The sequence below is a fragment of the Amphibalanus amphitrite genome, unplaced genomic scaffold (assembly GCF_019059575.1).
Source record: "Amphibalanus amphitrite isolate SeventyFive unplaced genomic scaffold, NRLGWU_Aamphi_draft 000046F_arrow, whole genome shotgun sequence".
NCBI classification, from domain to species: Eukaryota; Metazoa; Arthropoda; class Thecostraca; order Balanomorpha; family Balanidae; genus Amphibalanus; species Amphibalanus amphitrite.
This window is the reverse complement of record NW_024881542.1, coordinates 1,194,211-1,214,750: the sequence shown is the minus strand read 5'-3', so window position 1 is coordinate 1,214,750 and position 20,540 is coordinate 1,194,211. Positions and strand designations below refer to the sequence as shown.

General features: G+C 49.7%; 1 protein-coding gene across 2 annotated transcripts; it reads right to left on the bottom strand.

Annotated features, from left to right (window-relative positions):
- Positions 1-2: 2 nt before the first annotated feature.
- LOC122377527 (regulator of nonsense transcripts 1-like) lies at positions 3-19,054 on the bottom strand. Of its 2 annotated transcripts, none has more exons than XM_043357628.1 (13): positions 18,404-19,054; positions 11,258-11,356; positions 8,893-9,042; positions 8,272-8,444; positions 7,496-7,708; positions 5,742-7,039; positions 4,929-5,346; positions 4,500-4,635; positions 3,134-3,287; positions 2,477-2,641; positions 1,811-1,989; positions 1,157-1,348; positions 3-889 (listed from the first exon to the last, which is right to left on the bottom strand). In XM_043357628.1, exons 1-13 carry the CDS (start codon positions 18,569-18,571, stop codon positions 881-883), a joined length of 3,354 nt encoding a protein of 1,117 aa, XP_043213563.1. In that variant the 5' UTR covers positions 18,572-19,054; the 3' UTR covers positions 3-880. The 2 variants fall into 2 exon arrangements, with proteins under 2 accessions (XP_043213563.1, XP_043213562.1); XM_043357627.1 differs by having other exon boundaries at positions 5,742-7,102; positions 18,404-18,857.
- Between the last annotated feature and the right edge of the window lie 1,486 nt (positions 19,055-20,540).

The window sequence follows — 20,540 nt, the reverse complement described above, 5'->3', positions numbered from 1 at the left end:
GGTTCTTAAACTAAATGTATTCAAAGCATCAGCAAGCGTAACAAATTTATTAACCACGTCATAAAACCAAATTAGCACCCAAAAACAGAATCGGCCAAGCTCTGACCGCCGTCGCCTTTTCGACAAGAATCATAGAAGGAGAGAGAGAAAGAGCGACTCCGGGAAGTCGGGCAGTCTGACAATCAAAACTGAACCGCGCTGACGGGCCCGGCCTGGGGCGGGACCCGGCGCGAGGCCGCCGGCCGGGAGACGGCCTCTCCAGGGTCCCCGTGCAGCTGGCCGCGGACGGTCGCGTCACCCGCCGCCCAGTGCTGTCCCGGCGGACCGCCGCCGCCCTCCGTCCCACCGACTGGCCGGCTGGGTGGGGTTCATCGGCCGCTCCGCGGCTGGTGGGACCGCTTTCTGTGGCTGGTGGGGCTCCGCTGGCGGCCGCTCGGTGGCCGGTTGTAGGCACAGCGGCGGTCGCGACTGCCCGGCGCGCCCCGCCGCGGCGGCTCGGCAGCGCTAGTTGTGTGGTAAGGGCCGCCCCTCCGCCTCTGGCTGGCTGACTGGCCGGATCACTGCGCCCGCTGGCTGGTGTGTGGGCTCCGTGTTATCCTGCCGCGACTGCTCCTCCTCCTGCTGCTCTTCCCTCCGCTCTGGCATACCTCTCTCCCTGCGGCTCCTCCGCTCTCCAAAGCTCGGCTGATGGCCGCTGAATGGCTCTCGCCTCTCCGCGTCGTCTCCTGCGCGGGCGCCCTCCTCAGGAGTGGTGGCTCCTGCGCCTCCAGGGCTCCTGCGTCGTCTCTTGGTCTGTCTGCGAGTGTGAATGCGGGATTCCCGGGCCGCACCGTGGCTGACCACTTTGTCGCCGTTCTATCTCAGCAGGACCGGACGCCGCTCAGTAGGGCTGAAACACCACCACACAAACGACAGACGGGTCAGCAGCGAGCTGCAGTGAGCAGCAGCCGGTCACGAGATGGTCGTCAAAGCGTAGCTCATATGTAAACGAAAGCGCTGACATGCCGAACAACAAAAAAGATATTTATAAAGCACGCTGGAAGGGATGATTTCATGTCTGTTCTGCCTGGCTGTTTGATCCGCATCAGTCAAACCTAAAATGGCATTTTATCACGCTATCTTTCGGCACCCCCGTTGGCCGCGCGGGCGTCCTCACCTGGGAGAACTGGGCGCCCTGCGAGGCGCCCGGCAGGAAGGCGCTCCGGTCGCCCTGGTAGGTGGAGTCCTGCGAGAGCAGCCCGTCGGCCTGCGAGTGGAACTCGCCCATAGCGTACGGCTCCTGGGAGAGCTCCGGCTGCGACAGGCCCGGCTGCGACAGGCTGAACCCGCCGCCCGGCTGCGACATCGACTGCGACACAGCAGACCGGACCGATGGGTGAGCGGGGCGGATCGACGCGCGCGGGGTGAGCCGAGCGGTCAGCTGTAACTTACACTGCAATGTTGATATCGAGGATCCTATCCTATTACTACATATTGACAACATCAAGTGGAAACAGCTGTTCAGCCTAGATTGTCAGCAATTACGAAAACCACAAGATACTTAGTGCTAACCCAGCTTCTGAACGACTATGGAAAAGACGACTTCAATTCGATCAACTCGACAATATTTCGATAATCGAAAACAACTCGATGATGTTTCGATAATCCCAGAAAAGTGACTGATATCCATGCGACATTCTGTAGTGCGGTTACTTGATGACGTTACTAGCGTATACGACACAACTTGACACATCTTCGTTACGGCAGTCGACCATCCTCTCGGCCCCAACACTAACCCCCGACACGCGGTGGCCGCTGGCCCCACACGCACCTGGGACATGTTCTGAGTGAGCTGGGCGCCGCCCTGCTGCTGGGTGTACTGCTGAGTGCCGTCCTGGCTGTAGCCCTGCTGGGACAGGCCCTGCGAGCCCTGCGAGTTGACGCCGGCCGTGCTGGGCCGACCGCCGCGGCCGCGCCGGCTGCCGCCCCGGCCGCGGCCAGAGTCGCGTCCTGTCGGCACAGAGCGGGGTGAGGAGGCGTCAGTTCACGGCACCTGAAAGGAATGGGACGACAGGGGACGCGGGAGGGCTACCAATGCCAAAGTATATACTGTCAGCCCGCTGGTCCTGAGCTACTTACCACCGGACGTCAGTATAACGCTCAGTCACGGAAAAAGGCGCTGAGTAACGGTCTAAGAGCGGCAAAATATGTACTTTGCGCCGAATACGGCGATAGGCACAGTATCAACACAAAGTTAAAAGTCGCATAGCTGACCTTTGCACCCAATAGACCCACGCCCATCTGAGCTATCGCAGCATACCATACCAGAATATCAACGGTACGTCAATGACAGCTATTTACCACCGTCCCATCCATTCCCAAACATCCGAACAGCCCCAAAAACAGTGAGCAGCTCCTCTGACATAGCCCCGGCCCGCTGGTGTCTCCGCCACAGACACACACAGCCGCCGAGGCCGCTCCGGCCGCCGCGGCTCACCCTGCATGCCGGCCTGCTGGTGCTGGTTGAAGAAGCGCGGCGGGATGTGCGACATGTTCATGAACATGCTGACCGGCAGCGAGACGTTGAGCGCCGCCTGCGCGTGCTCGGGCGAGATGTAGCCCATCGGGTCGTGGGTGCGGGAAAAGTCCACCATGCCCATACCTGGCGGAGCGGGGCGCGGGGGGGGACACAGTGTCAGTGGGGAGTCAAATGTCACTGGTAGAGCAGTGCAGAGCGCGGGGGGACACAGTGTCAGCGGGGAGTCATACACTGGAAGAGCAGGGATGTCAAATTGTCAGCACAGTTGCCGATAACACAACAGTTACACCGCACATGAGACAAACGGACACAGTGACGTTACGACAGCAGCCACAGAAAAAAACTGATGTCACCAATGACTCATATCTGACACGAGGATTTCCAGTCAAGGCACTGAATGTAACCATTAACATAGATGCACTTGACTGCAAGTGACGGACAGCACATGCACATTGCACGACCACAACAGATTCTGAAACTGGTGACTCTTTTTATAAGGAGACATTACGAGCTATCAAATGGCTTCCCTAACGCAGCCAACCTGCACCACAACCACCACAGCTCTCGCCTTCCGTCCCCACACACCGTGTTACCCGTCCCCACGCCCTGTCTCACCGCGTCCCATGTAGGGGTTGGCCATGCCGGCCATCTGGCCGCTGCGGTCGTACATACTACCCGGCACCATGGCCTGGCGCGCGTCGTACGTGGTCGTCCTCATAAAGTGCTGGCCCGGGTTCAGGTTGTTCACCAGTGTCCGCGGCTTGGCGAACTGAAAACAGAACCGGAGGGGGGAGAGGTCAGACAGTGTACTCTGCGGAACGCGAGTAAAGCCGCAGAAAATACTCGCTACTTAAAGGTAGTGTGCCACCTTTGAAAGATTTCCCATTTTATTTTTCCTAGGATAAGAAGCTTCTGTTTTTACCTAATATCGCAAAAAAAAATCAAAAATGGGCCTGGAATAGTGCCTTTTTCGCCTAAAAGTTTTTCGGTTTTTAGATATGTATAACAACTGTAGTGGGCTCACCTGCAAACAGGCGTCGGGCAACAATCGCGAATGCGGCGCACTTGTGACAATAAGCAAAGGTCATTATAGTGTTACGACCATACGACGTACGGGAATGAGTTATCAGCTGTCTAATCGTAGACGTCGAGCCTTAAACTGTAAGCCCGTATTGTATTGTTTCTTTTATTTGGCTGTCGAACATTATTTATGGTTTGAAATATGATTTTATGTAAAATAATTGATATGAAAAAGCCGTCTTATAAGTTACGACCCCATTTCCACCACACGCAAGTGGCAGAAATGACAATGATCAGCTGACGCATTTTTCTTGGCCGAAGTCAGAGCGCGCGGCCCGACGCACCACGCGTATTTGGAAATTCCGACCTCGACGAGCATCAGAAGACACCTAACAGACGTGTTCGAAACCGCAGGAGATGATGATGAACGGGTTTATCGAGACTTGATTGGATGAGCATATCGGTAATAGCGATTTCAGTGTGTGCATTTATTGTTCATAGTGGTGTGAAATGTGGTTGGGGTACGACCGACAACCCGTCGGGGCGAATTTCGCACTGGGGTACTCAAAATTTGAAGAATTTAAGACGTTTCCATGAGTTTTGAAGGTATGGATAAGTTCTAAAAATCCGGTTCTCCTTATCTGGGCCATTAACTCCATACGGTCCAAGAAAGCTGGCACACTACCTTTAAACACAGTGTTTTGTTATGAGAACATGTTTGAACAGGTGTTGGGGGAAGGGTTTTAGGACACCCTAACTAAAGCCATCTGATATCGGTGCAAGTGGTAAAAGCTAGCGTCGGAAAACTCCTCAACAAGCCCGAAACAGCTGCAACATAACTGTTCAGCGCCAAAATATGCGGAAATGTTTTGTCAACACAGCTGCACGACCACACCACAGCCACGTCCTGCTCAAACATACTCAAAGCGGCTGTTCCACGACACACCCGACTATGACTCACCTGGATCATCGACTCCTTGAAGCTATTGAGGGTGCCCTCTACCAGCACCTTCTGCTCCTTGTAGAAGGTCAGCAGGTGGTTCCACAGCGGCTGCTTCGACAGCACCTTCGGGTTGCCGATGATGATGATACCGAACCTGTCACAAGTCGGGTCGGTGTGAGTGGATAAGGTGGAATGGCGTGCTAGCTTCAAAATCAGCCGCTTATGGGCGAGAGGGTCGCCCTTACAACACCGAGCTGAAAACATGCCATTAGTTCATCAATGAAAACCGCTACCTAGGCTATAGCGAGCCGCCAATAACGATATCAGCTCATGTGGAACAAAATGATTATATGCATAAAATCACAAGCATCTCATACGTAAAAATACCGAGCCTCCTGATTCCCCGGCGGCACGGCCGGCGCCGCGGCGCGGTCCCCTGAGTCTGACCTGGCTCGTGTGAGTGCCACGTTGAGTCGTCGCGGGTCGTTGAGGAAGCCGATACCCTGGTGCTCGTTGGAGCGCACGCAGGACATGATGATGACGTCCTTCTCGCGGCCCTGGAAGGCGTCCACGCTGGCCACCTCCACCTCCTGGTAGAGCTTGGCGTGCAGCGATCCCTGGTACTGCATGGTGGTGACCAGGTAGCTGCGCTGGCCCTCGTACGGCGTGATGACGCCGATCTGCTCCGGCTTCAGGCCGGCCTTCAGGAAGCGGGTCACCACCTTCTCCACGTTGGCGGCCTCGGTGCGGTTCAGGTAGGAGGTGCCCGAGCCGGCGATCTCCTCCTGGCCGGAGGTGACAAAGAAGAACATGGGCGTCTCCTGCTGCGGCCACGGGAAGTCGACCGTCTTCAGCTTACGCTCGTCTGAAGATAAGCGGGGGAAGAGGGACAGAGAGTTAGAGATAGTTACATTACATGGATGCGGTATTAGGTTCGTACTATTTTTTCTTCTAGTGCCTTTGTAGTAGAGCTCGTAATGCATAACATTTCCTTGAATGAAAACAAAGCGCTAGGATAAGAACAACCATTATTTAAAATCACTAAATATTCAGGCAAAGAGCTGTCCACTCATAATATCGAAAACCTTCCCGATAAAAATACGTCAGTTAGTAATGAATACTTCCCAATCTCTTGCGTATGTAAGTTATGCGGGCTCAGAGTGAGCAACCTGTGTCGCCTGTCCCATCGCCACCTTTCACCGCCTGCCCAGTTCCACCCAGTCGTGCCACACCCGCGGCCCGCCCGCAGTCGGTTCTCACCCGCCACGACACCGTTCTGGAGGCTGCCCTCGTAGAAGAAGTCGGAGGGGAATCGGCTGAGCGCCGGGTGCATGCGGTACTGCACCTCCAGCCGGAACGGCCGGATGCCCAGCACCACCAGCCGCTCGAACAGCGACTGCGAGAGTCCGGCGCGCGCCGCCCGCTTACACATGACCACCGGGCCCAGCTGGCAGTGGTCGCCCACCAGGATCAGCTGCTTGGCGCCCAGCACCACCGGCACCATGCACTCCGGCTCGGTGGCCTGCATGCTCTCGTCGATGAGGATCGACTGGAAGCGCAGTCGCGCCAGCCGCGGGTCGCCGGCGCCGACGCACGTGCAGCAGATGACGTCGGCGGCCTCGAGCAGCTCCTTCTCGGCCGTCTTCTTCAGGATGCGGTAGCGCTTCTCGTCGGCCGCCGAGAGCTCCCCGGCCTCGTCCATCAGCTGCTGGAGCTTCTGCAGCTCGCCAGAGCTGGGCAGGTTGCGCACCTGGTGGTGCAGCGCCAGGTACGACACCGGGCTGTCGATGGCCTCGCGCGACTTGGCGCACACGCGCACCACCTTGAGCCCCGTCTGGTGGATCTTCTCGGTCAGCTGGTCGACGGCGATGTTGGAGGGCGCGCAGACGAGCACGCTGCCGTGCGTCTGCTTCACCAGGTGGTAGACGATGGTGGCCGAGGTGACCGTCTTGCCGGTGCCGGGCGGGCCCTGGATCAGCGAGAGCGGCCGCTGCAGCGCCGACTTGACGGCGAACACCTGGGAGCGGTTCAGCTCGGGCAGGTTCGGCGCCGAGAAGTGTTTGGGCAGGTGGCAGCGGAAGAGCACCTCGTCGATCTCGTGCCCGAGCAGCCGATGGTAGATGTAGGACGACACCGACTGGTCGTCCACGGCAAACTTCTTCAGCGCCGCCTGCATCCGGTCGAACGACGTCGACTTCCACACAAAGTCCACCACGAAGTTGTGCGTGCACTCCAGCGGGATGCCAGAGTTGTTTTTGAGTTCGATGCCGACCTCGTCGCCGCGGTTGTCGGAGACCTTGATGACGTGGCCGACGCCTGACCAGGGCTTGTGCAGCTCGCCGAGGTAGCGGATCCGCAGCTCGTCGCCGTGCATCAGACGCATGTCGCCGTCCGTCTTGGCCATGCTGAAGTAGGCGATCGTCTTCTTGTTGAGGCCCTGGTCCCAGCGTACCTCGATGTTGTCCTGCGTCTGCGACTCCTTCAGCTTCTTGTCGTAGTCGGCCTCGAGTTTCACCAGCGGCCCGAAGATATTCTGGTACTGGTAGCCGTCCTCGTACCTGAAACACGCACACACGGCAGCCGCCGCCGACCGGTTAGCCGACTGGTAGCCGTCCTCGTACCTGAAACACGCACACACGGCAGCCGCCGCCGACCGGTTAGCCAACGGGTGCGGCCGCAGCGGCACAACTGCGATACTATCGCCGGCTCTTGCAGACAATTACACCGCTCTCAACCGGCTAACACCTGCTGTATCTGAATCACTTACACGATCTTCACAAGAACAAGCTTGTATAATACAATCACTGGTTACTAAGTAAGCTGTCATCTTATGAGAAGGCATTGCAATTTGCAACACAACTGAGTGTGCTTTATTTGATCTTTGATTAATATATTGCAGCAGTAACCGATCAGCATCGCTATCCGTACGGCGGTGCAGTATGAAAACAAAATGTACAAACTACGACACAGCCCTGGAGCCTGGGCAGCCCAGACAAACTCAGTTAGCGGCTCACCGGAGCAGGACCTGGTTGGGGTCCTCGTCCACTCCCGGCTTCTCCAGGTCCTGGAAGGTGGCGTCCACGTTATCCTTCCACAGCTCCTCCAGCTTGTTGATCTGCTGGGCGGAGATTTGGCGGGCGCGCAGCTGCTCCTGCTCCGAGGGCACCTTCACCAGCCAGGAGAGGAAGCTGCGGTCCAGGATCAGCGGCTTCCACTGCTCCGGGTCCCTGGGGGCGGACCGGGGCGGTCACGGACGCGCCGACAGGGCGCACCTACCGAAACTACGGACATACGATGTATACTGCCTCCATGGCTTAGTGCCAAATTAAACAAAAGGCTGATTCCTTTCGATAAAAAGGGCCTTACATACAGCCATAAAGGGTGAAGTTTGTCGATGAAGACTGTCATTTCCCGTCCATACGACTCAGCACCTCCAAAACCGAGCAAATACGATAGAGATCAATGACCAGCCAAGACGTTGCAAAGCGCAGCTCCTTTAAATCTCTTTAGGAAGTGAACTGGCAGGTTCGAAGCCATGCCATTGGTTTAGTTTCTGGAAGTCCGAAGTTGCAACTAGCCACTTTAGCCCGACCGGTCTGTCAATCTCCCGCTTTGATCGCGATAACCGGAAGACTTACTGCTACCCATTCCACGACGATGACAATTACCCACTCACTGACCATCCCCGCGCATCACGGAGTCAACCACATCATCACAACAGCTGAGATAATCCACCCGAATTCCGCGCCCCCGCGCCCATCTCCCTGGTCCCGCCCCGGCCGGCACTGACCAGTTGACGTCTCGCAGCGCGGTCTGGGCGGCGCACGGCTGCCGGCAGAGCAGCACCACCACAGAGTTCGCCTTGGCCGGGATGAAGCCCATGACGAACACGTTGCGCACGCCGCACGAGTAGCACTCGAGCACCGTCTCCCCGAGCGGGCCGTCCCGGTGGAGCGTCACCTCCTGGGCGGCCGAGCAGGGGCGCGGTCAGGGGGGGGGGGACAGAGGCACAGTCAGGGGAGGCAGAGGCGCACAGTCAGGAGAGGGCAGCCGGGAGATCCGCAGATCAGACCGTCAGTGCAGCATGACAGTGAGACAAGCCATTTCCGTAGTCACTGCTGGAATACTACTTCACAATGCTTTGGTTGATAAGCGAGCAAACGGCTGAAAGTAAAGAGTACTTTCATTTTTCAAAACAAGCCCCAGACCGGCCTATTCAAATAGCATCGTTTAAACTTGCATGTGTTCAGTCAACCTAACCTCCAATCAATCAATTTCATAGACAAGGAAATCATAACTGAATCCATATTACTAGAAATATCTCCACAGCACCACCACAGCAGGACACCGCAGGCTCTCCAGGCCGGCCGGGACAGCAGCACGCGGTAGCGGTTCCCGGTCGAAGGCGCACCTTGTGTTTGGCCCGCACCAGGTGGTTGACGATGTGCGAGCCGGACGTGTTGCCGCGCCCGTTGCAGAACCAGCGCTTACAGATGTTGCACATGACCACGCAGCCGGGGTCGTGGATGCCGCAGTACTTGCAGGCGTGGGCGGGCAGCTCCTGCGCGGGGCACAGGGTGGGGGCCGGGCGGCTGAGACAGTGCACAGGGTACGTGAAGGCATTCAGCTATATCAGACAACAGTCGCCTCTATGGATGGCACAAGCATACATCAGCTGTCTAGTAGTAGTGTTTGCATAATACGCCTTTGGATCTCACTGAAAACATTGGCAATAAAGAAAAGCTTATTTTTCAAAAAAATGAAAGTAATGTGATTGCAATGTTTTTTTAGAAGCATTGATAATAAAGTGCCGGTAGGTGTAGCTTAGTCAGTAGAGCGTTTGGCTCCGCGTGGTAGGAGCACGCGTCCCGGATATAAAAGTCCTGGGTTCGAAGCGCGACGGTCGCTCAATGTTAACTATGCAGAATCCTGACAGGTACGGTTGCGGTTGGTGGCAGGCCGGAGCCAGCCGAATTGGTGAGGGGACCGGACGTGCGCGGCTATGTGCGTAAGACTCTAAATTCTGTCATAGACAGGACTTGTGCGATTGGAGGGTAGAGGGCAGGCCAATACAGAAAAATCTGATTAACCCGCGCCCCGCTGGGGGTCCTGAATTTCCACGCCCTGCTGGGGGGGAGGGGGTGGTGTTTGAACACCCCCTCCCCCTCTAACTCGGCTCCTGGGCCACGTAGTAATAAGCGGAAGGCGGCGTTCGAAGGAGCGCCAAAAAATAATGAAAAAAACACTTAAGTCATTTTTCTTTTTTTTTTGGTCAGGTCAAAGGTCAAGTCACCAGAGGTCATTGAAGGCAAAAATTCGCCAATTTTTAGGTTGAATGTGGACAATTTCCAAGAAGCCAACGCATAACTCGGGAACGTATAGAGCTACAGCACCGCGGAAAAGCGCATTCGGTAGCCCTATTAACACCCTTTCTGCGTGTGGTTTTTATATTTGACCTAGCGTCAGCGGTTTTGCCTGCAGGGGGCAAAAACTGCCAAAATAACCGATTTTTTCAGGAACTGTTTTTCTGCAATTACTTTTGACTCAGGCCTTGCCGAGCATGCTATTAACGGCATCGTATTCCTCTCGTCAAGACGCATCGAAAAACTATAATTTGACCTTGAAAGGTCCACTTGAAAATTTGACCTCAGGTCAAGGTCATGAGTGACCCGACCCGAAAGGGTCATGTTGCACAGCAGTCGATCCGTATAGTCGAGCTGAACACAACCAAGTCGTTTTCATCGCTCTATCGTGCATCTATCAAAAGTTATTCGCGAAAAAACTGTTAGATATCATTTGTGCCCTGAGATGACCTCAGGGGCATAAACAGGGGTCACAGGTACCATTTTCACGTTCAATGTGTCAAAGTTACGTGTATTTCACTGTTTGAGAGTGTTTATAACGGCTTTCGTCCAAAAGAGGCGCCTTTCAATTTTCTCCCATTGACTTATAATGGGGAGGTCGCAAAATTGACCTGACCCTAGGTCATCGATATCAAAATTCCGAGATACACATTTTGTACCCAATATTTCTCTTAACAATCGCTGAAAGTTTCAAAACAATCGCTCACTCGGTGTAGCTATAGCAGACGTTGAAATTTTTTTTTATGAGGTGAGGTCACTTGAAGTGACCTAGTGACCTGACCTTGAATGACCTTGGTTTGAAATTTTCACAACATGTGTAGAATTGATGTATGATAAGGTGTGTCAAAAAAAAAAAAACGGTGGCGCGGAAACGAAAAACCACAGTGGGGTGTTCAACCCCCCCCCCCCCCCAGCAGGGCGAGGGTTAATGAGGGCTCTGTCCTTGTCAATCTTTCATTTCAAAAGATTCAGACAATTTATTTTGAAAATGTGTAAAAGAGGATAATGCCATCCTATAGATATTCCTGTCTGCTTTCAATCAGTTGATGAAGCATATTGAGAAGGCTATCCACGTATTCCAATACTCTGAATAACCAAGTTGATACTTAATATTTCCTCGAACATAAAGAAACAGCAGATGAAGCTTTGCTGGCCCTCCTTTAATACCAGCACAGAAGCCAGTTTTACCAACCGAAAAATAGCCATCTGCCGGAATTTTTTTGCCTTAAGACCGCTTCACATACGGAGGGTAAAGGCGATGGGCACGTAAGCGGATAGGGCTTTACTGTTTACGCTCCGTATGTGAAACGGTCTTAAGGTAAAAAATTCCGGCAGGCGGCTATTTTTCTGTTGGTGAGTTCTGTTATTGCAGTTGTGTTAGTTATTGCAGTTCAATTCTGTTATTGCACCCACCTTGTTGTAAAATCCATCTTCATCTTCCTCTTCGAACTGGAGCTCACCCAGCTGGGAGGCCACCTGGTTGATATCACCGTTCAGGGTTTGGCCATTCAGCTGTGAAAATGACAATGAAATCATACACCATGAGATGACACTTTATGGATACAGTGTAACCAACCCATCAATAGGTACATATACATAATATGTGGCTACGCGCAATAGACCTATGAAGCTGTGGATAACTGAACACTGCTTACTACTGAGTACTGGCTGGTAAGTCCAACAACAATTTTCAAAGCCACTGTGCCCATTAAAATGCACCTAAAATGCTCTAGATTCACTAGGTGAGTCTGCTGAACATGATTTGAACTGTGACTGCATAAAGCAAATGTTTATCAAATTATCATAAGCATGAAAAATCAGGCTTGAAATAGAACATAATGCAACAAAACAACAAAGAAATAGCACATGTAAGTAAACATCAGATGAGTGTGTTACATCAAAATTCAATGCAAAAATGGTTTTATTTATGATTGGTAGGTAGGTATGTTATTAATTGAAATTTAACCCTCGCCCGGCGAGGGGGATCAATGCAATCCCCCCCCCAGGTTTTTCGCAAATAACCTAAAAACGGCGGTAGTGCCGCCAAATTTGGCATAGCTTCTAGGGCAACCTTTTCGCACCTATCCTAAAAATTTCAAGTCTTAGTCTTTTCAGGTCAGGTCACTAGGTCACAAAAACCAGGGGCCGTATTCACGTCGACTTCGCAAGCCGATTTTCTTTCGTAAGTATAATTTGGTATTCACGTCGACACTTCTTAACCCTATTCCTGGCGGGGGGGGGGGGGCATCAGGAGCCCCCCCCCCCTGAGGTTTTTTGGTTATTTCTCCCAAACGCGTTGAGCTAGGAAGCTCAAATTTTCTGACTTTTCCTAAAAGGCTTCTACGCAACATATCTGAAAATTTTGAGTTGATCTGACCTCAGGTCAGGTCACCAGAGGCGGTTTGGTGACCCTACCTCAGAAAAGTTTGCAATCACGCCAGAGCTAGAGTTTTTGACCGATCAATTTCTTCTCTTCAGGCTTTAGTTAGGGTACCAGTATGTGCAATTTGTATATCTCGGAATTTTGATATCGGTGACCTAAGGTCAGGTCAGTTTCGCGACCTCCCCATTATAAGTCAATGGGGGAAAAATCAACTCCCTGTTTTTACCACTAAAACGGGTCGGAATGGTCCCATATACCATACATGACTTCATATACGATCAACCTTCACTACCTTGAGGTCTGTTTTGCTGTTGGGCAGCTGTGAGGTCATGTGACGTCATCAAAGGTCACCAAAGGTTTTTGGCCAATAACTCCGTACAGGAACAAGATACAGACGCGTGGATGGTCTCATTGTGTTCAGCTCGTCAAGACGCATCGAATGATATACATGATGACCTCGAGGTCACGTGACCTGAGGTCAACCTTTGACCTTGACCTTGCGAGGTCAACATATATATCATTCGATGCGGATTGACGAGAGGATCACGATGATGCCCTTAGTTTGTTCCTATCTTGACTAATTCGAAAGTTATTCGAGAAAAACTCTCCATATCTAGCGCCGCCATTTTGACTTTTTCGACCCCTGTGACGTCATCTTTGACCTGACCTGAAAATGACCTTAGTAAAAATTGTAGATCTTGACCGTGCGTATCCGATGCCGTTTACCGTTTGTCGCTATCTTGCTTCGTTCTCGAGATCTCAGGGGGGGGGGGCCGAATCGGCCCCCCCCCCCGCCAGTTTCTTGTCCCGGCGGAGCCCGCCAGGAATAGGGTTAACCCGCGCCCTGGTGGGGTCTGTTTATAACGCGACCTGGTGGGGGGGGGGGGCTATTTTTGCCCCCCTCGTATCTCCGAAACTACTGGACGGATCCGAAAATTCAAACGGCGTTCGATAGCCCTGTCAAATTTGTCGAGGGAAACCAAATTTTATTGACCTCGGAGTCACCGATGACGTCACAGGTCAGGTCAAAGATAAAATGTTTCACCGTTCACGGGGCTTCTAGGGAAAGCGCTATAACACCGAGTAAAACGCATTTTGTCGAAAATCAGCGATAAGACGTCAGTTGTCTAGTACATATGTTGCTATTAGAGGTCACTGGTCATACCAGGTCAGGTCACAGGTCAGGTCACCAAAGGTCACCAAGGGTCACCACATGAACCCAACTTTACTAAGGTTGTGCGATGCATGTTTTATGGCCAGTTTTTCATTTCCAACCCAATGGTGTTGGTTATAAGACCATTAGGTACGGTTTAGGTCACTTTCTGGTGGAGGTCAGGTCAAGGTCAGGTCAAAAAAGGTCAAATTTCAAAGTTGATATTTTTGCATAAAATGGGTATCGATTCGATGCAGCTCGTCACGGGGAGTCTAATGGTGGTTTTTGTTTTGCACTACGAGGTCTAGAATTGCTAAAAATTGAGTTTGAAAATTTGACGTCATCAATTTTGAACAGTTTTTTTTTGCTATAACTTCGCCAAAAAAAGAGGTATCAATCTAAAATTTGGTATGTGGATGGAAGGCGGTAAGGACTATCACATATATTCCGGTTTTTGCGAACTTCAAAAAACTTTTTGGATTTTTTGACTATTATATCCCAAAAATCTATTTTTTGATTTTTAGGGGTCAAAATAAAAAAAATCAAAAATCCGAGACAGCAGTTTTGTAGCCCTGTCAATTCTACAGCTTTTATGTCCTAAACATTTTTCTGTATTTGCAAAGCTATAGGCCTGACAGCTCTTCCCGCGAAACCCTTTTTTGGGTCGAAAACGGCAGAACATGACGTCACTCTGACGTCATTTCCGGCCAACCTATCATAGCTTTTGGAAAAATTTTTGGTCACAATGTGTAAAATTGATGTCCGGGAGGGTACTGAAAGTTTGGTGACGATCGGCGCAGCGGTTCTGGAGATATATCGAAAAGTCTGGAGGGGGGGCAAAAAATAGCCCCCCCCCCCCACCAGGTCGCGGGTTAAGTTGTTATCGACGGAGTTCACGTGATTAACCCGCGTCCGGCTGGGGGTCCTGGATTTCCACGCCCTGCTGGGGGGGGGGGGGTGTTCGAACACCCCCCCCCCTTCTAACTCGGCTTCTGGGCCACGTAGCGATACGCGGAAGGCGGCGTTCGAAAGAGCGCCAAAAAGAATGACGAAATCACTACGGTCACTTTTTTGGTCAGGTCAAAGGTCAGGTCACCAGAGGTCATTGAAGGCAAAATTTCGCCGATTTTCAGGTCGAATGTCGACAATTTCCAGGAAGCCAACGCATAACTCGGGAACCAATAGAGGTACAGCGCCGCGGAAAAGCGCTTCCGATAGCCCTATTAACGCCCTTTCTGACAATCCTCTCAGATTTGACCTAACGTCAACGGTTTTGCCTGCAGGGGGCAATAACTGCAAAAATAGCCGATTTTTTCGGAAACAGTTTTTTCTGCAATAACTTTTGACCCAAGCCTTGTACGAGCTAACTTTTACCGGCATCGTATTCCTCTCGTCAAGACGCATCGAATGAACTATAACTTGACATTGAAAGGTCAACTTGAAAATATGACCTCAGGTCAAGGTCATGACCTGACCGGAAAAGATCATGTTGCATATCTGTCGATCCATATCGTCGAGCTGAACACATCTAAGGCGTTTTCACCGCTCTAGCATGCCTCTATCAAAAGTTATTTGCGAAAAACTGTTAGAGACCATTCGTGACCTGAGATGACCTCAGGGGCATAATTAGGGGTCACGGACACCATTTTCATGTTGAGTGTGTCTAAACCACTTGTAATTCAGTGTTTGGGAGTGTTTATAATGTCTTTCGTCTAAAAGAGGCGCATTTCAATTTTCTTCCATTGACTTATAATGGGGAGGTCGCAAAATTGACCTGACCTTAGGTCACCGATATCGAAATTCCGAGATAAACATTTTATAGATACTGTTACCCTTGTCAATCGCTGAAAGTTTCAAAAGCGATCGGTCACTCGGTGTAGCTATGGCAGACATTGAAACTTTTTATGAGGTGAGGTCACTTCAAGTGACCTGGTGACCTGCCCTTGAATGACCTTGGTCTGAAATTTTCACAACATGTGTAGAATTGATGTATGATAAGGTGTACCAAAAACGGCGGCGTTTTGAGATATTCGCGAAAAACCACAAGGGGTGTTCAAACACCCCCCCCCCCCCCAGCAGGCGAGGGTTAAAAAAATTTGCTTGAGAAGTAGGTCATTCGCAAGGAAATTCTTGCGAATATAATCGGCTTGAATACGGCCCCAGTACAGGGTCAGTGGAAAATAGGACTAGTTTAGCGGCAACGGAATGCCCAGAGTTATTCGCGTGAGTGCAATGGCACGTAGTGCTACCGAATTTCAGACACCACTTGGGGCATCTCGGTATATGCCACTTTACCAGGGACTTTTAGGTTCCAGTGACCTGAGGTCAGGTCGCAAGGTCACAAAAACCGGTACATTGTCAAAACGGCACTGAAAATGCACTATTTTGTTCATGGATACTAGAGTTCTTCATCAATTTGCTTCAAACTTGCAGGATATGCTAAGGTCACCGAGTGCCATCATATGCATCCCATATTTTCAAATTCGGTTAACCTGAGGTCATCTAGAGGTCATGACAATTTTAAGGAAATTTGCCTGAATGCGTAAACATGAGATTTGTGCTTTCTTTTAACGTTTTTGTGTTGTAATGCCTTGATTTACATTTACTTGGTGTTTGCAAGCTACAAGAACGCTTGGGTCGGGTCAACTGAGGTCAACTAAGGTCAAACTACTATTTTGCTAATAACTTGGCACACAATGAGGCTAAAGCTTCAAAAATGGTGTCATTGTGTTCCTTGTGATCAGGCAGTTCGAATGATATGCGACATGATGCATTTTGATTAAGTTAAACTTAATCAATTACTTTATACCTATTTACTTAATTTTTAAGAAAAATCTAAGTTCAATTAAGTTGGTAACAAAGTATATAATTTGATGTGCGCGGACATCCTCAGTTCACTGGTGCTTTTATTTTTGCTCTATCTTTACCAGATAAAATGTTATAGGTGAAAAACTTTTGACATGCCTTAGCAAAATTGTTGCACTTATACCACCCAAAACCCCCCTAATTTATTTATTTATTTATTTATTCATTTATTTATTTAGACATACAACGACTCTACAAGTAGGTGCTGTGGCTATTCTGCCGAGGTGATTATGAAGGATATGAGACAAATTACTATGGAATGTGACGGAAAGGATAAGGGTAGTTGAGCAATTGTTAACAGGACTGTGAGTGCTGCTGCTGTCACAGGCGCTGCGCACATCAACAGCCTGTGCAAGGATACCGAAAAGGATATCACCAGGGCCCTAAAACAGAAAAAAGTAAAAACAAAAACGTGAGGCGTGAAGAGGTCGTGAAGTCGAGTCGAAGTCGCTGATTCCTTCGAAAACTAATAATCTTGAATGTTTCTGGCTGTGTTATTCTGGCAGGCTGAAATGAATTTCTCAACGGTATTTCTTGGCACGTTGAGTTGTAATGTAGGTTCAGGTTCATCTTCGATCTCAGTCTGCGGTTCTTTGGTGATTTTCTGAGTTTGTTTACAGTCCCTTGGGTGTTGGGTCCTTGTGGTTTGGTGTTGTCTAAATATTGACTTAGAGCCACCAAATTTTCACAGGGGCGAGATCTCCTATGGACCCACCTACTCTGTAAATTTGGCGTTTCTAAGTGCCATAGGAGCCAATCGCCAGGGGGGGGGGTCGTACCAACCCCCCTCGCTGTCCGTGTTATGGAGAAGGCCCTCGCCTGGCGAGGGTTAAGAATTAAGATACAAAATTATTGCTCCAAAATGACGTCATTAGAAAAGTGGAGGCCCCCAAAAATGAACAAAAATAAAAGTCAAACAGCTCAAAAACCTAAGATTTAAGAATACACTACCAACACCACTTTTATGCCAATTCATTAACTTTTTTGAAAGTGGAAGGGTCCCTTTACGCTCAAGTTCAAGATAAGATTTAAGCACATACTGTTCAAAGGGATCAGAGGATTATGAGGTAGGTAGGTACCTCATGATGGAAAATAGGTGCCTACCATAAACCAGGGTGACTTTATATCACTTTTGACCATTATGGTACAATATCTTCTATATCAATTGATATTTTACTCTGGAAATTGTTTCATCAAACCAATTGGACAAATTTCTATCTAGCTGAGTACAGTAAATGTCTTGAAATTTTTCATTAATATTTTTTCTTTAACAAAAAAGTGAACATACTCACCCAGAGGTCGGGGTAACTATGATCAATACAATAAAATCACCTTACATGTGCCATAGGAGCCCTCAGAAGAGCCCACACATTTCACAACAAAACTATGAATCATTGAGGTATTAAAATAAAGATGCATGCTCCGGGTCTAAACTCACATTACAGAGCTATAAGCAGCAAAATTAGCAACGCTAACCTCTGGCTTCAAGATTAAGTAACAGTCACAGATGTCCTAAGCCACAGGCTACCTGTCCTACATCACACTTTGTCTGCAGGTGGCTGTGGGACCACTTGCCAGACTGCTCATGCACCTCCCAGTTGATCGTCTTTTTCACTTCCCTTTGATGCTCCAATTACCACAGATAGAGCATCTCAATGCTCATCCTCCATCCTCAGTATCTAAATCTTTGCTTTCTCTTTCTTTATCTGGGTCTTTCTCATCTTTACCATTATTATTGCTGGAGATGCTAGCTAATTAATACTCCATGTCAATGACAAAAATAAAACAATCTGTGACATGAACCAGAACATCACTCTTTTAAGTGGGACCAAAGTGTCTGCTATAATGCTTCATTGCTTTATATAACCATTGGCATAGTAAACACAGTTCACAGCTGCAAAATGCTCATTTTTGGCCCCAAATTGGTCTATGATCATTGTCATCCCGGTTTACGGTACCTATCGTTTAACCTGTTCAGACTTGTGAAACCATCTGCAGATGGTAATTGGTAACTTGTTCTAATCAATGACTACATCTGAACCTGGGTGTGATACTTGTTGACGTTTAGATAAATACATACATACATAATTGATCATAAACAACAGTAACACTGACAGACACACTTGCAGAAAAAAAAAACAAAAAGAAAATCACTCACTTGAGATGCCAGGTCAATCTGTGATGGAAGTGTTTGACTTTGCGAAGGTACAGTAAAATCTGTGAAGTCAAACTCTGACCCCTGCGTATCAGCACCCAGCATATCATTTTCCTCTGGCTCAAGGAAACTGAGGGGCTGAGAGCTCCCATTAAAGGCGTCTTCGCTCATTATTGTTCTTGAAATAAGATGACTTTCTGATTCAACTTCTTGTGGAAATTCAATTCTTATCAGTCTTCCTCCCGCAGCAAATCAAAGTTGCAGTGATAGATGTTTATAACCACTTGACACAGCAGTACCATGCTGTACTCGCGGTAGGTGAGTCCAAGATGCGTATCTTGCGCCCCTAAATAACGCTGAAATCTGTTTGAATGGAAAATTTTGAGCCCAGGAATACCCAGACTGACCCAAACCACTGCAGGAATAAATTTTCAGGCGCCATGCGTTTTCACACGATCAGCTGCATGCGTAGTCGTGTAGCCGATTGTGGCGCATATACGTCAACATTTGCCGTGCTCCATTTTATTTCGTATAAAACTGCTTGTCAGTAAGCTGCATTTTTTTAATTTTCGCAAAAAATAAAATCAAAAGACTATGCAATCTTGAAAAAGAGAAAATGTTTTGTTTATTATCGACAGTCGATAATAAACAAAATATTTTCTTCTCTTTTCTCTATGGATGCCATATGAAGTTTTTTTTTCGCTGCATACGAAATCCTCGAGATCTTTACATGGCAATCCCATGGATGAGATAATAATAATAATAATAATAATAATAATGTTTATTAGGCGTCACATATCAGCGACAAACATGCTTTCATACTCATACAAATCAGGTATTCACAGTAAGCAAACGCAACAGCTTCCGCGACATCTCGCATGTGGAGCTCAAGAGGCCTGCTAAAGAGTCTCTGAGGCCATTTTCGGGGCGCGGTGCAGTGATGACGTCTGGATCGATATGTCCGGCAGCAATATCCATTATCCCATTTAACCCGGTTCCATTTAACCTGGTTCCACACATCTGGAACACAATCTGGGCGAAAGATCCGGGAAGTGCTGTGGAGTTACACCCGAGAACAGCGACAGAGGAGAGTAGGCCGCTGACCAGGCGATCCGAGCTATTCATCGCTGAATAAAATGTCTTCAGCGTCCGACTGCGTAAAACCTCGTGAACTTGAGGGACGTCAGCAGCCTCCAAAAGCAGCGTATGGTGGGCAAATCGTGGTAATCCCAGGGCAGCTTTTAGACACGACGATTGCAATGCTTCTAGCCGAATGACATCAGTTGGACTCAGAGGCGCTACATCGCAGCCAAATACAAGGGCTGGTACTACCACCGCTTTCCACAGAAAAATCTTGTCATTTGGCGATAGACGTCTGGACAGTATTCCAACCGTGGAGAGGCCATAAAAAGCGGCTCTTCCCCGTTTTATGCGCATTTCTGTGTGAGGTGTGCCAGAAAACTTGCAGTCTAGGATCACTCCAAGGTGCTCTGATCGATTCTTTTTTATTAGAATCTGGCCATCGAGGTGCCATGTAGGTAGTTCGGATAGGGTATCACCTCCAAAAACTATGATGTGGCTCTTGGTTCTCTCCGCTTGTGGGTGCGTAAACTCAAGCCTCCAGGATCTTGCAAAGTCTTCTACTATTTGAAGCATTTGTGACAGGTGCCCTGTGTTTGTGGACATGAGTAACAAGTCGTCTGCGTAGCAGACCGCGGGAACATGGTGACGGTGCCAAAAGGCGCCACGGCCACTGTAGTCCAGAGAGGCTACCAGTGGGTACAGGTAGATATTTGCGAATGTGGGAGAGAGTATCGCACCCTGTCTGGTACCGCGGAGTACAGGGAACGCAGCAGATATTTGCCCGGCAAATTTTATCTTCGCTGTTAACTTCCGATACCAGTTCACAATTAGAAGCCATGTACTTGTGTCCAAAAAATCTCGCAGCTGGTAGAATAGTCCGTCATGCCATATCCTGTCGAAGCACTTTCTGGCATCGAGATTGGCTGCAAATACTGGGAGACTTCTGCTCAGGTTCCAGTTCAGTGTCTCGCCTACCATTAGGGATGCCTCGCTGACACCACGTCCTGGTATGAACCCAAACTGGAGATCATGCGGGGTGTACTTGTCCTGCAATTCG